Here is a 15,398-nt window from a genome sequence, read left to right on the forward strand (position 1 = left end):
TTACCAATGGGGAGATTTTAACAATCCTTGCTGGGTGGAGGTTGGAGGGATATTTTATGATCATGGTTTATGGGCAACGTAAAATATTTACAAGGAAAGTTATTGCACAGCACTGACATTTGCAAGCAGGTTTATGTAACTTGTTTTCACTTTTAAGTGTTTATAACATTTGCCCTAGTGGGGTCACGTAAAACATAATAGTAAAAGATACATTTGGAGACCAATATTTGTCACCACTATATGGCTTATACAGGTTTGTGGCACTACGTTTAATTCACTCCTTTTATTAGTGACGGCAATCAATGATGGCAACTTACAGACAAGAAAATACAACGATCAAATGATAATAGTTGCATAAATGCTTAGATATGAACAAAATATTGTACTTGACTCAATTAAATCAAATGTGCAGTAGACCTTAAATAGCAGATGAGTCAATGGAGTCTTGCAGATGTCATAGGTATTTCACTCTGAAAATTAAAAAGCAGAAATTAAATTTACTTAAGGATACAATACTTTTAATACTTTTCCCAGGCACTATAAATAACACATCATTATATATATATATATATATATATATATATATATATATATATATATATATATATATATATATATATATATATATATATATATATATATATATATATATATATTAGGGCTGTCAAATGATTAAAATTTTTTATCAAATTAATCAGAATTGTCAGTGGATTAATCAGGATTAATCACTATTTGCAATTACACCTAAATCCTAACCATTTTTTCTTTCTGAAATGCGTACCAAAAGATAAATAACAGGACACAGATACATAATTTTCATGTATTGATTCATCAATATGTGGTTCTTTTTTTCTGAATTTCAAAAGTTTAACATTTACTTAGATCAAATTTACCTGAGCACTATATCAAACCATGCCATTTAACCACAGATAGTGTAAGAGTTTGAGGTGAACCAGTGGTTAAATATAGCCACATATCTATGAAATTATGCATAGAGAAACTCGAAAGAATGAACTCAGAAACACAAACATGCGCCACCATCACATAAGCAGCACTCTGGGCACTCTTGGTTTTGGGAGGTGTTCATTTGCTCTGCCACCAAGTAAAAATGCATTTGCTTTTCCAAACAGCTGTAATTTTCGCTGCGTTGCATGTAGGCGTTCTGCGCATGCGCAGTGTGAAACACAGGACGCTATAACAGGAAGAAGCTCCAGCGTATCAACTACCAAAGTCATCTCTGTTTATTGAGCTCGGCATGAATTTATTTGAGAGTAACTGGGGTAAAACCTTCAAAAAAGCTTCTTCTGTGTTTTCGTCGTGGCGCTCGACGCTGTTTTTTTACTATCTTGAGAATTCAGAGATCGACGAGACTTTCACATGTGTGAAATGCTTTAAAAAATTTTATGTGATTAACAACAAACAACGCGCTATTTTTGACAGCCCTATATATATATATATATATATATATATATAGATATAGATATAGATAAACATATATCTATATATCTATATATATATATCTATCTATCTATATATATATATATATATATATATATATATATATATATATATATATATATATATATATATATATCCCCTTAATTGTCACTCACATTTTTGAACATAGACTTTATAGTGCACGATTCAAACTTACATTTTTATAATTCATGAATGAAAACATTTTGTAACATGATATTGATGTACCATATACATGGTAATTACATGGTAATGTCTGATTTTAAAATGGGTTTTAATGGATGAATTTTGAGATTTTAAGTTTTCAGTTGATATATAATTTCTGATGATTTCTACAATGTGATAGAGAAAAAGGCAACGAAGAAGTATTTTTTTTAAACAAAGGTCAAAACTCCGGTTATAATGTAGATTTTTGAGGGTGCACTCTTGTCATAAATTAATCTATTACTTTTCCAACATAAATTTTAACAAAAAACCTTGGTAAAATATATATTTAAGAGTCTTAGACCTTTCCAACGATATATAGTTTGTCAAGATTAGATTAGATTTAATTGTAATATAGTGAAGTAAATGTAGGCATCCCGTATACGGGACAGAGTGACAGTTAAAGGGATATATATATATATATATATATATATATATATATATATATATATATATATATATATATATATAGAGAGAGAGAGAGAGAGAGAGAGAGAGAGAGAGAGAGAGAGAGAGAGAGAGAGAGAGAGACTTATTTATAGAGCATCTCCACAAGTTTAAATGTAGCTCAACTTGTATGTATACTTATATAAGACCAAGTCAAACTACATCTGGTGTTTTCACACATGTTCTGTAAACATACCTAAGATTGTCAGCTGTGCGCTGCATTCAGCACGGCCTAAAGAGTTTTCTGCTACTACTCTGTATTCTCCGTTGTCTTTGGCACCGACTCTCAAGATGAGCATGGAACAAACACCACAGGTGTTAGTGATGTAGTAGTTGGTGTCAGTGTTAAGGCTGACATTGTTGTGGTACCAGGTGACATGAGGTGTGGGGTAGCCTTTCACAGCACAGCTCATGAAGCACTCATATTTCTCTGGCATAGTGTGCGTTTTCAGGAGAACCGTGAAAATGGGAGCAGAGTCAAAGTTGCAAGGTTTGGATGGGGCTAAGTTGAGGCTGAACTTTTCTGCAGGAGATAAGAACATTTTAAATGGGACAAAAAATCTTAAGGAGTACACTTATTATTCTTTATGGAGAGCAAATCAAAAGAGGTAGAAGTCCCAGCTAGCTCACCTTTCTTCCTTATAACGCCCCATGTTAGGGACTCAGAAGGTTCTGAAAGGCCTATGTCATTTTTGGCATACACACGAAAGTTATATTCCCTTCCTGGCATGATGTTGACTGCTGTATAGTTGTTGTTGAACAAGCGGTCAGCGACTGTATGCCAGGTGCGTTTGATGGAGTCCCGTTTCATTACCATATAATGCAAGTGATTATCACGTTTCTCATCAGGAGAAGGTTCCCAAGAAACTGTCAAGGTGCCAGGGACATTTTCTTCCAGCTCCACTGGGCCAGGTGGCTTTGGATCATCTGCAAACATGCCAGGTATCCACACAATCCATAATATTCCTCATTATTATCCTAGACATTTTGCCAAGTAGGATGTGCTCCTTGATAAACACGTTTTTGGTCCTGGAACGGATAATAACAGCCACTGAAAAAATCTGAGTGAAAAGTTACTGAAGATTCAGCACTAAGTCTAGCCCTGAAATCTGATTGGTTGATGTTGTTCCAGGACGTACAAGTATGTTTATCCGGAGAGACATTCTGCGGGCAAAATCCTACTAAGCAAATTAGATTTCAGGCCTGATGCACTTGGCTTTTATCTGTATCTCTCACCCGTCACTCTGATCTCAACACTGAAGGTCTCCTGACCCACTATGTTCTTGACAGTGATGGTGTAGATCCCACTGTCAGAACGCTCAGCACTGGGAATCAGAAGCTGGGACATCCCATCTGTATTGCTCACGGTCACACGTTTCGACACAGGCATTCCATCTTTCAACCAGATTATAGTTGGCACTGGGGAAGCCTGCGAGTTCATATTTGATAAAAATTGGTAGAAAAGTGATCTGAGGATGGGAAAATGCCTGTTTATAAAATACTACAATTTTTTTGTTCTATAGCATTGGGATACCTCAAAGTTTATGTTGACCCGAGCAGAATTTTCAGCTCTCATGACCATAAAGCTCTTCATTTTGCGATTGGTGAAATTTGGCCTCACTGAAAAGAAGATTTGAGGAGTAGCAAATTAATCTTCATATAACAATATTTAAAGTAAAAATAATAGTGAATTAAAATGTATTATTAATTATTGAAAACTTTTTTTTATATATATAAACCCTGGCTATAAGTTCTGTACTAGACTAACTGAGACTTGTCATGGTACTTGTATACTGTTGTTGTTCTCTTGTTGACCTGACTGCTTCTATTGTTCTCATTTGTAAGTCAATTTGGATAAAAGCGTCTGCTAAATAAGTAAATGTAAATGCAAAACAAATACAACAAGTCAAAACTTTGGACACACATGCACATTTTTTAACAGCACTATTTTCCAAAATTTAGATTAATAATAAAGTCTTCTATAAAACCATGTACTTCCCTCAACTAACTTTGTGTGGGGCATCATAGAATGTTTAAAAAAAAAACTGAAAAATAATTGTTCTCATGTATACTAATCACTGTTTTTGGTAATTTGGTTTGTAAAGAAAATACTGGTACAATTTATATTTATTCACAAAAAATATTTTCAAGCATTCATGCAAATTTTTTAAGTCTTCAAGTCACATTAAATAAAAGCTTTTGCAAAATGCATAAATGTAATTTAAAATATAAAATTCACAAGATATTTAAATGTAGTGATGTGCATCTAAACTTTTGACAGGTAATGTACACAAAAAAAAAAATCATAATATACCAGGTGGAGGCATGGCAATGATGTAGTTGTCCAGATCTCGGGGTTCCCCATCACCTCCTTCATTGGTTGCAACCACTCGGACCCAGTACATAGCCATAGACTTAAGGCCAAGAATTGTATAGGATGTTGAAATGAGTGGGTTAGAGTTGCAGCGACCCCATTCTGTGTTCTCTGCTGGCCTTAATTCCACAAAATAACCTTTAGCTTCATCCTGGACACCTTCCTCCTCTTTTGGTTTAGTCCAACTCAAAGACAAAGAGGTATTGGTGGAATCTGTGACTTTCAGGTCAGTGACTTTACCAGGGGGTTCTGAAATCCCAAATTGAAGCACAAAAAGGTCAAGGTAGTTCAAGTTGTAGAATTATGATTTTTTTTCTTGTTACTTTGTTCCTTATTCCAGCAAGTTTTGAACATCCAACATCTGTGTTAATGTGATAACTCTTTAAGTATTTTTTACTTACTTTTTGGATCTCTGGCTATCACGAATTCAGAGGGTGTGCTTGGTTCTCCAGCACCAGAGAAGTTGATGGCTGACACACGGAATTCATATTCCATTCCTTCAACCACATCTTTCACATCATACTGTTTGCCTTGGAGAGGACAATGAGTGAAATAAGGGTAAGTAAAACCAGGCATGTTTTATAGAAATCACTAAATGGCAGATCAAAAGCACTTTAAGATCTGCAAAATATGAAGAAAACCTTTGATTGGCTCTTCAGGGGGGTTAACTTGACCCCATAAGTTGCTGCCCCGTTTGCGTTTCTCCATATTGTAGCCAACGATGTTGGTTCCACCGGTGTTGGTGGGAGGGGACCATGCCAAAGTGATACAGTTCTTGATGGCACTGACCACTTTGGGTGTCGATGGTGGTCCAGGATATGCTGTAAAAAAATAATCCTTTAAATGGAACAGTTTCTATGATGATAATTGTGTACTTACATTTTCAGTGAAACCTTATTTCTCTATTTAAGATCTAAACACATGCAACCTCACCTTTGGTGCCAGCCTGGATGTCATTTGTCTCAAAAACGTCACTGGTGCCCTCTGCAGTCACGGCCCTGATGCGATAGCAGTACCTTCTTCCATGGTCCACGTCAGTGTCCTTATAATGGGGCTCACCAGGGATATTTCCAATCTTCGCCCAGGTGTTGCGTCCAATTTGGTTACGCTCAATGTAGTAGTTTTTTATAGGAGAACCACCATCATCTTTTGGGGGCCTCCACTTGAACTCCACACAGGATGCTGAGGCTTCTAATACTTCAACAGGTCCCATTGGATTGCTGGGTTTATCTGAATTTCAAGAAAGAAATACTAAGTTCTTGTTGGTCTTTGTTCAAGGCGATGTATACAAATGCCTTGTGGATTATAAATATGATTATATTTGTAAATTCCATTAAGGACATTTTATTTTATATTTTATTTTTACTATATAAAAACAGCATTCTTCTTAATTACATGTGAATATTACATGGCCTTTCATGTACCAACCTAAAACGATGAGTCTTGAAAGGGCCTCAATGGTTCCAAACTCGTTTTTGAGCTTCAGCTTTATTTCTCCACTGTCTTTGCGCTGACATTTCACAAGTAGAAGGCAACTGTGACTGCCTGACTTCTCAATCTTGATGTGATTATCCTCAAGCATCTCCTCACCCTCATTGTACCATTGCACTTTAATTGGCTCACGACCTACAAAGTCCATTTTGAAGGTTGCTTTTTGGCCAACCTTGATTAACACAGGCTCTGAGAACTTGGCCAAGTCATCTTGATTCATCCTCGGTGGGTCTGAAAAACAGTATACAATAGAGTTTATTTTTATTTTATTTTCTGATTAACCAGAAAATGCACCTCAATTTTTTGTACATATAATGTTCATTACCTTCCACGACCAACATCGCCTCAGTTTTACGTCCATCTGCCTCAAAGCGGTACTTTCCATCATGGTCCTCTGTGCAGTTTGATACAATTAGTTTGTGGACTGTTCCTTCTTTGACAATCTTCAGATCATCTGTGGATGTTATCTAGATATTTCAACAGAATTATCATTTAATAAATACAGTCGCTAAATCAAGTTTATTTATTTGGGTATTATTATTTATTACACTAGGACTTTGAGCATCAACAACCTGGGCTTACCTCTTTTCCATCCTTACACCAAATGCCATCACACATCTCACTGCTGAGTTTGCACATCATTTCAGCTGACTGGCCTATGATGGCATGAACATCTGACAGTCCACTGGTGAAGTGAACTCCCGGATCTGAACAACAGGTACATTTACAAGAGTTTGAGGGTTATATCAAACTGAAACTTACGTCATCAGAAAAATTATGCATTAGCAAGATCTACAGAAAACAGGGCTGGGGAAAAAATCTGGTTGTCGCACATGCATGTTTCTGCTGAAATGGATGGAACACCGTCCTAAAATACTTTGAAAGTGTTTCTAGCATTACTATTTAGCGCGAAAAATGCTGCGTGACCAGAGACGTCTCAAGCAAATAACCCTTTTCTGCTTAGGGATTTAAAAAACATACAGCATGAATAGTAAAGCATATCCTCCAAGCTATTGATTTATTTAACTGGTTCTTATTAGTGAATCATGAACAAACAGCAAGACCGGAGATGTACAATTCCCAAACCAATGACTATTAGGAGGCGATTATTTTTAGTGAATCAGCACCATACATCATGACCAGTGAAGTCTGATTAACGAGTCAATGACATTTGAGTCCTTTCTATTTAGTAAATTAAATCAATACAGAGTAACTGGTAACTGGTAAATTCTTTCACAGGTTTTGCGAATCAAAAACATACAACTCAACAGATGAAGTCCCAAGACTTGATAAGTTATTTCTAATTAGTGAATTTAAAAATTACAGGATGACAAATCCCAAACCCCTAGCTATAATGACTTATTTGAGGTGTTATTTTCCCTTTTGCATGCAAATCAGAAACATACAGCCCAACAGGTGAAGTCCTGTTTGTTGAGCAAATGACTCTTATTTCTTGAGCTAATCAGGTCATCCTTTTTAGTAAAAAAACATTTAAAGGACATCACTATTATTGACTGACTTTTCTTGTGTAGTTAAACATGTTGTCAAAAGAATCAGCTAATCGAAATGGTTAAGTAATCTTACCGATAATGTTGTCTGGGACTAAGGGCCCAGTTCTCACTCTCTTCCTTGGCTCCTCACTGGGAGTCTCTTCCTCTGGTGGTGGTGAAGCAGCTTCCTCTGATTCTGGTTGTTCCTCCTCCACCTCTGGCTCAGGTTCTGCCTCTGGCTCTTCTGCTATGGCTTCAGAGTCTGTCTTGGGTTCTTGTTTAGGCTTGGGCTTGGGTTTGGGTTTGGCTTTGGGTTTAGGTGTAGTTTTTGGTTTTGGCGGTTCTGGTGCAGCAGTTATTTCCTCAGCTGGTTTCTCTTCCTCTTTGACAGCAGCCTCTTCAGCCTGAATCTGTTTCAGCTGTTCCATCCTCTCCTTGTGCTCCTTCTGGAGCTTCTCCTGCTGTTCTGCCGCAATCTTTATCAGGTCTGCGCCTCCACCTCCTGCTTGAGTGGTTTTGCGTGCTGCTTTCTTGCCCCTCTGGTTCGGATCTGGGTCAGCTGTTCCAAGGTCAGACCAACATAGGAATGAGGTGTTAATATTCTGGTCACTGAGTGGAAACTTGCTGGATGTCTACATGTCACTGCACACGTACGTCCTGCTCTCAATAAAATAATGGACATAAATGACCATATGAACAATTCAAGCAATGCGTTTTCCTTTGTGCTCCTTATTCATTTAGATTTAACACATTTATTGAAATTGTCAATTTTTGTGGTTTCAAAATTAATTATTTATTAGTGCATGTCAGGTCTGTCCATGCTGCAGCAATCAATGTTCATTTAATTGTTCATTCATTAGAATAATTTCAACTTTTGCCTGTGAGCAAAATATTCTAATTTTGTCAATTGCTATGAATATTTCTCTTGTGGATTTTACTGTATATGCGAGGATCAGCACACTTTAACATGTTTATCAATTGATCTGATAAATGTGGCTGATGTCTAAATTTGATCTTACCCTCCACTATCAGCCAGGAGTTACAGGACTTCATCCCAGCCACAGCTGCATAGATGCCTTTATCCACTTGCATACAGTCCTTCACCACCAGTCTATGGATTAGCATGTCCTCAGAGACAGAGATGTCATACTTTTCACCCTGTTCCAGGGCGACGTTCTTCCCTAGCCAAGAGATCTTAGGGAGCGGAGCAGATAAGACACACTCAAACACGGCATCCTCTCTTTCCACAGCCTTCACTTCCTGAATCTTTACCAAGAAATCTACCACTGGAACTGTTGAGGTAGAGACAAAAACAAGCATGCTTTAACATAAAACTGTACTTTGTGATAACATATACATTCATTGTTTTCATTCAAGTCAAATAAATATTTTAATAGGATGGTAAAACTTTATCATATGGACCAATTCTCACTATTAACTAGTTGCTTATTAGCATGCCTATTATTAACATATTGGCTGTTTATTAGTACTTATAAAGCACATATTCTGCATCCCTAATCCTACCCAATATCTAAATGTAACAACTACCTTACTAACTATTAATAAGCAGCAAATTAGAAGTTTATTAAGGCAAAAAAAAAAAAAAAAAAAAAAAAAATCATAGTTAATAGTTTGTTAATAGCGAGGATTGGACATTAAAAAAAGTGTGACCAATATGAGAAGAGAAAAAGCAACTTTCGAATAGTAGTCAGCACTCAAAATAGTTTTCCTACATATAAAGGCATAATTTAGAAATTACAATTCATGTTCACATCTCACATCACACTGGATTTTCTCTCTCCCGTGAAACACAAAAGGAGATCTTTTACATGAACCTCCATTCCAAGTACAGAATTTTAAATAGCTGTTGACTTATAATGTTTCCTTTATTTGAATGTTTTAAATTTGAATCCAAGTGCAGGTGAGACCTGAAAACTAATGTGGTAATTTCAGTGTATCATTTAAGTTTCAGGTTGCTCAGTACATAAATCACATGTCTTATGTCATATATCAATATCCACTTTCATTTCATGAAAAGTTCAGGCAATCTCCAAAATATTGTGTTTCACAGAATAAATAATTCCTAAACATGATGGAAAAATGTGAGGCTGAGTAAATGCTGACAGAATTATTGTATGTCCTTTTAATGTTGCACTTTGATATAAATATTATGGAAAGCTTTTTCTTCCTAAATGCTTAAACTCACTTTTAAAGTCAGTGGAGAATACATTGACCCCCTCAATATCGACTTGATACAAGCCAGCATCTTCTGCATTCAAGCCGTATATGCTAAAGATGAATTTCCTGCCAACTTGACGCAGAGAATGCTTCTCATCTGTATCAATGTTAAATGGAACCATAACACCATCCTGTGACGAAAAAAAAAAAAAAAAAAAAAAATATATATATATATATATGATATGGATATGTTTTATAAAGTATTTTTTTAGCTGCAAAATGAAGCAATCAGAATGTGTCTATTGCTTAACCTTGAAGAGAAAGATTCTGGCATTGGGATCTTTAAGATCCATCTCAAATTCAAATTCGGCACATCCAGGCGTCTTGATTTCAATATGTCTCAGGTTGCTCAGGTGTTCGATGTACTGTTGGAGGAAAAGCAAGTTAAAAATATACTTTCGAAACTTTCAAAAGAGACATCGGGGGGCTAGATTTACAGAGGCATTTAGCACATGCACTTCTTGAGCAAAAATAGTAATGGAGACCAGTGAGATATTTCACACGTCACATTCATTTCCAGTGCCAGTGTATTTATATGTTGAAAACTATGACATTTGTTATTTTGTTTGATGGATTTGGTTAAGCCTTAGCAAAACTCTTTCTTTTTTACGAGGTATATGAATATCCCTCAACAGTACATAATCATTTTTCATCGTTTATTTGAAATGCACCTGCGACTGCTGCTCCTCTATTTCCTTTTTCTTCTCGTTCAGTTTCTTCAACATCCAGCGGAAGTCAGTCACCCCGTATTCAGCGCAGATGCGTTCATACTCCTTCTTATCAGCACTCAGCAACAGTTCCCAAAATTTCTCATCAACTTCTCCATCTTTCCTTTCCTCATTTTGTTCGACTCTGTGAAAACACAAAACACCATGAACACCCCTTCCAGGTAAATCCAGTCAGGCTGGACACATGCAGCTGCTTTTGCATTTCAAAAAAACAAATAAGCAGGCCATTCAGAATGCAAGTTGTGCTAGAACCATCATTGGTATGATCAGCAAGAACTCACCGGGTCCTCAGGGTCCTTTTTAAATCGGCTGCTGCTTTCTCTCGTTGCTCTGAAAGTAAATATAGTTGCGCTATTCATCTTTATTATGCAGGAGAATGTTGCATTTAAAATATTTAGTTGTTTATTGCTTTATTCAAGACTTAAATGCATACAGACCTAATCGTGCCTCCTGCATTGCTTTGCTCTTCTTGAACCCAACTGAAAAAAGAGAAACCGCTAACAAGTCAGATACATAACTCCCTTGTTTTTTGTACTTTATGTTCGCCACAAATTCCCAGGTACAATTGTTAGAGGTTTTGTACTGACCTTCAATCACGTTGAGTGTTACTGTGACTAAAGCACGTCCATATTCATTACTTGCATAGCATTTGTATGTGTCTGCTTGATCAACTCCAACATTAGGCATCTATTGAGCAACACAATGTTTTTTTATTAATACAGTAATACTCCATGAGTATTGGTTTAAATAGAGAACAGTTGTAAGAACTATTCCTTTAAAAATTACGATTACATTAGAATTCAAAACACAAGCCGATTTTTAAATGTAAAATTAATGCTATTAAACAAGTAGCAGACAACACAGCACCTGTAATTGATGTTCTCCTAAGACTGGATCATACGAAGCAACATATCTTTCAGGATCAGATACATCTCCGTTGTTTCGAGCCCATGTTACATTTGGTGTTGGATCTCCAGTGACGATGGCTTTGAAAACTGCAAGCTTTCCTGTGAGAGGGTTTAACAAAGTCTGTGTAAGTACTTCTGGAAATTCAGTCATTATGTCTGTTCTTTCAGCATTGAAGATGCTTTGAGCTGCTGCACTGTACCTTCCTGAACAGTCAAGGCGATGGGTTTGCGAGAGAAGTCGGGATGACTTTTCTCAGCTGGGATTTTCTCCACAAACTGTGTGATCATTACTCCTGGGACTTTAGATCGCTTCTTAATGGCCACTGAGGAAAGAAAAGAGAATTTTAAAAGCTGCGATAGCTAATACTTGAAATCAACGGATTTTGAAAAGGTTCTCAGAGGTTTTATTTATTTATTTTACTGAAGATGTATATAGATGAATATCTACCTTGCCCAGGAGCAGTGGGTTCCTTTTCCTTACTTTTTGTAAATTTCATCTTGGCATGTGGGATTCAGAATGGGATTCGGGCCTTTGGGCTGAATAAGTTATCAAAAAATCATTAGAACCATAGAATTGTAACTCTTTTGCAGTTCCCCCAAAATCATTTACAAAATGAAAATTGGTCATTGTTTACATTCTCATATTCTTCCAAATCTGCATGAGTTTCTTTATTCTGAAGGAAGAAGATGAGATGGGGTATTTTGAATTGCTTTTGCAAAAGGAATCTTTCACTCTATTTTAAAATCTATTAAGTTGACCGGACCATTACATCAGTGATTTGAGCTCAGTTATTGGACTGAGCTCAAAAAAAAAGGAATTTGAAATGTATTCTAACTATAGTTCTTTTGTTGTATTTGTTGTGGTTAATCTTTCAGGTTTTGTGACTGTTGCAAAATTAGGGCAAAGTTCAAGAATATATTGCCTTTGAAAAAGTGCTAGACGCAGTTCTGATGAGGAAGCATAATGAATTTTTGACTCTGATCATGTCTGTTCCCATGGGGGCTTAGCAGCAGGGCTAAGCTAAGCTAAGCGCTTCTGTCAGCTTTTCTCTACAGCAACATGAACACTCCAGCTGTCTAGAATGTAATTCATGGGCCAGTCACAGGAAGAGGAAAAAAGAGAGAGATGGCAACAGTGTCACTTACACCCATCCGCAACCCAGGGATTTAGGCAATATGTCTGCTACAGGAATGTAATTCTGACACATTTCAAGTAAACCTCATACCTCCTGAAATCTTCATTAGATGGGTTTCGTAGAATGCAGATTGAGACATTCTTTGTGTCTGGATGTTACGGAACTAAATTGTTAGAAAGAAATATGCAGCAATAATGTTTTCTTTGGATTTCAACTTTGATTCTTATTGAGAAAGGACGGAGTTTAACAAAAAAGCCTCATTAGATTTGTTTCTGGTGAATTGATGAGTGGTTGTGACCATGTAAATTGTATGAAGGAGCTAAACAGACATAATTGAAACTACATTCAAAAAGAATATTTAAGAAGTGTGTAATCAAATTCATCGAATGCAGTAGCAGAATAGACTAGATTCACAAAGAACTGTTATTGAAAATAGCATGAAAAAGATGCATTTAAATTGCCACATTCTTTAAAGTAGTAATTTAAAGCGTCTGTAAATGTAGGACTTTGCTTCTCAATTAACATAGCATGTGCCCAGTGGTGTGAATCAAGTAGCCCTGCATGCTTTTGTCTGTTATAGGTCACATACCTCATAAAACTATCCATCAAAACACCTGACACACACTCTCATCTTAAATGCAGAGGGCCAACATTTTTCAAGAGCTTTATTTCTCCACTATCTCCTATGAAAGTAATAATATTCCCAGATGCATTTCATAACTGCTAGATTGAAAGGCTTCATAAACTCTGCCATTCGTTTCCGTTTAATATTTATGTCTAGCAGTCTTCTAGGTGATATGTCTAGGTGATATGTTGCATATATACAGTATGTGCAATCAAAATTATATATATATATATATATATATATATATATATATATATATATAAATTCTTATATATTAAATATATAATCTTAAAATATAATCTTATATGCACACACACACACACACACACACACACACACACACACACACACACAACTGAACACACTATAATCATACAGCTATAAATTAGGAGTTGATTTATAATGTAAGCAATACCTCAAGATAAGTTTATCTGCAGACGGCTTCTTATCAGGGATAACCATATTTGTAGGAGATGAAAAATACCCATGCCTAGCAACTGAGACATATGATTGATTTATAAGTATGGCCAAGGGAGGCCTGGAAAGGGTCTCGTGTACTTAGATGTCAACCTTCCATTAATGGCAGCAAGACTTCTCGTAATGCTTTGACAATTCTTTTTTTTTTTTTTTTCATATTTTATGACTTATTAAATGATTTTCTCCCCTTACCCTGCTCACAGGATTGCTTGTAGTATTTTACAGGAATAGAACCGTAGACATGACATTTAAAGTTATTACATTTTGGTAGAATCAACATTATTATCCATTTACATATTTATAATTATACATTTGTTATTGTCTATGAAATAAATGCATACATTCCACGACATGCAGGATCAAATTATTAATTACAATTATGTACATTGTGAATATATACGTTATTTGTGCTTCTCAGTGATCCATAAATTCTAACCTACTTTCATCATTAAAAGTAATTGTGCGCCAAGTATATTTGACAAGAAAGAGTTGTTGGCTGTGGAATGGTGTGGGACCAATAAAAAGAACATAATGGCCTAAAATAAACATTACTTACATTTACAGATCAATCTAAAAGCTGCATGTCACAAACATTGCTCAAAACTCAGAAAACAGATGGCGTAGCATCCTTTCATCATTATATGATAATAGGAAACCACTTTGAAAGACCATCATGAACATTTTTCAGCCCAACAGATGTCTCTGTTCATCTTTCTGAGAACTATCCCAGGGGGAATCAAATCTCTTTGTTTTAGAAACAACCATCACAGTGAAATGCCATAAAAACAACATAAAATCATTATACAATCAATACAGTACATGCTGCTTTTTTTCATATAATCCAAATGAGTTTATGGAAATTAATTAAAAAATGCTGTCCAAACGATCTTATTCCTACATAAATAGCACAAAATCAGTAGTTATGGTCAGAGCAAGCTGATATAAAATATATGCAGTAATCCAGGGCCAGTTTAACACTTTAGTCAACACCAACCTATGCTGATTGGCCAGGTGCATTACTCCTTTCAATTGTGTGCAGCCATGGTATAATGCGGCATAATAGTATGAACACCAAATATTGCATTGATTACTTACTTTTTGACTTGTGCCTGTGCTCTTTGTTCAGCCTTGAGAGCCGAATTCACCTTTGCGGTCCAACTTGAGATGGTTCTCAAAGGTGTCTTGTTGCTCTTTGGGGTGTTGGCTGAGGGATAGACTTACCCATGAGTTCTTATCAAAGACCTTAGTGTGATGAGGAACTGTGACTCCTCCTTTAGATATGGGACCAGGCTGGAGAATGAAGCTTAGAGTGTCTTATAAACTATCCACTGAAAAAGAAACTCCAGGAGTTAAGGTGCAGTGCAGCAGTGACAGCCGAAGGAGCAGCTTCCTCGTGATGTGAGAATCATAAGCTTGTGCTTTTCTTAATGACGTGCATTGAACTTACTTACAATGATGACTTTATTTCTAAAAATTGTGTATCACTTTTCATTGTCATTCAGTACCATATCAAAAATGGGTCATATAAGACTAATCTAGCCTATATTAACAAAAATGAATGGTTCTCATTTAAAAGAAAACATGTTGTTTGTTGATGCTAAATGTAAAATGTATGCAATAGTTTTAGAGATCATTTAATTTAAATGATTCATGGGTTGCATCAACTTTTAACTGCATGGCCAAGACTGAAAATCCTATGCTTGTTGGATATGAGTTTGAAGTTACATTGGTATGGTCAGGCCAGGGCGTTATGGCCCATATGTGGAACAGAAGAGATGGAGAGGTCATAAATCATCATGATATA

At 36.1% G+C, this 15,398-nt stretch overlaps 1 protein-coding gene across 1 annotated transcript; it reads right to left on the reverse strand.

Moving 5' to 3' along the window:
• Positions 1 to 423: 423 nt before the first annotated feature.
• On the reverse strand, positions 424 to 14,825 carry LOC128015164 (immunoglobulin-like and fibronectin type III domain-containing protein 1). Its single transcript, XM_052598842.1, has 24 exons — positions 14,690 to 14,825; positions 11,805 to 11,893; positions 11,557 to 11,679; positions 11,316 to 11,455; positions 11,036 to 11,135; positions 10,886 to 10,927; positions 10,730 to 10,778; positions 10,392 to 10,572; positions 9,972 to 10,085; positions 9,689 to 9,851; positions 8,502 to 8,774; positions 7,577 to 8,041; positions 6,575 to 6,699; positions 6,318 to 6,459; positions 5,930 to 6,223; positions 5,435 to 5,731; positions 5,143 to 5,322; positions 4,903 to 5,031; positions 4,442 to 4,750; positions 3,662 to 3,747; positions 3,364 to 3,556; positions 2,758 to 3,054; positions 2,324 to 2,650; positions 424 to 470 (listed from the first exon to the last, which is right to left on the reverse strand). Exons 2-24 carry the CDS (start codon positions 11,851 to 11,853, stop codon positions 466 to 468), a joined length of 4,083 nt encoding a protein of 1,360 aa, XP_052454802.1. The 5' UTR covers positions 11,854 to 11,893; positions 14,690 to 14,825; the 3' UTR covers positions 424 to 465.
• Positions 14,826 to 15,398: the final 573 nt, after the last annotated feature.

The sequence above is a fragment of the Carassius gibelio genome, chromosome A6 (genome assembly GCF_023724105.1).
Source record: "Carassius gibelio isolate Cgi1373 ecotype wild population from Czech Republic chromosome A6, carGib1.2-hapl.c, whole genome shotgun sequence".
In the NCBI taxonomy this organism is placed as follows: Eukaryota; Metazoa; Chordata; class Actinopteri; order Cypriniformes; family Cyprinidae; genus Carassius; species Carassius gibelio.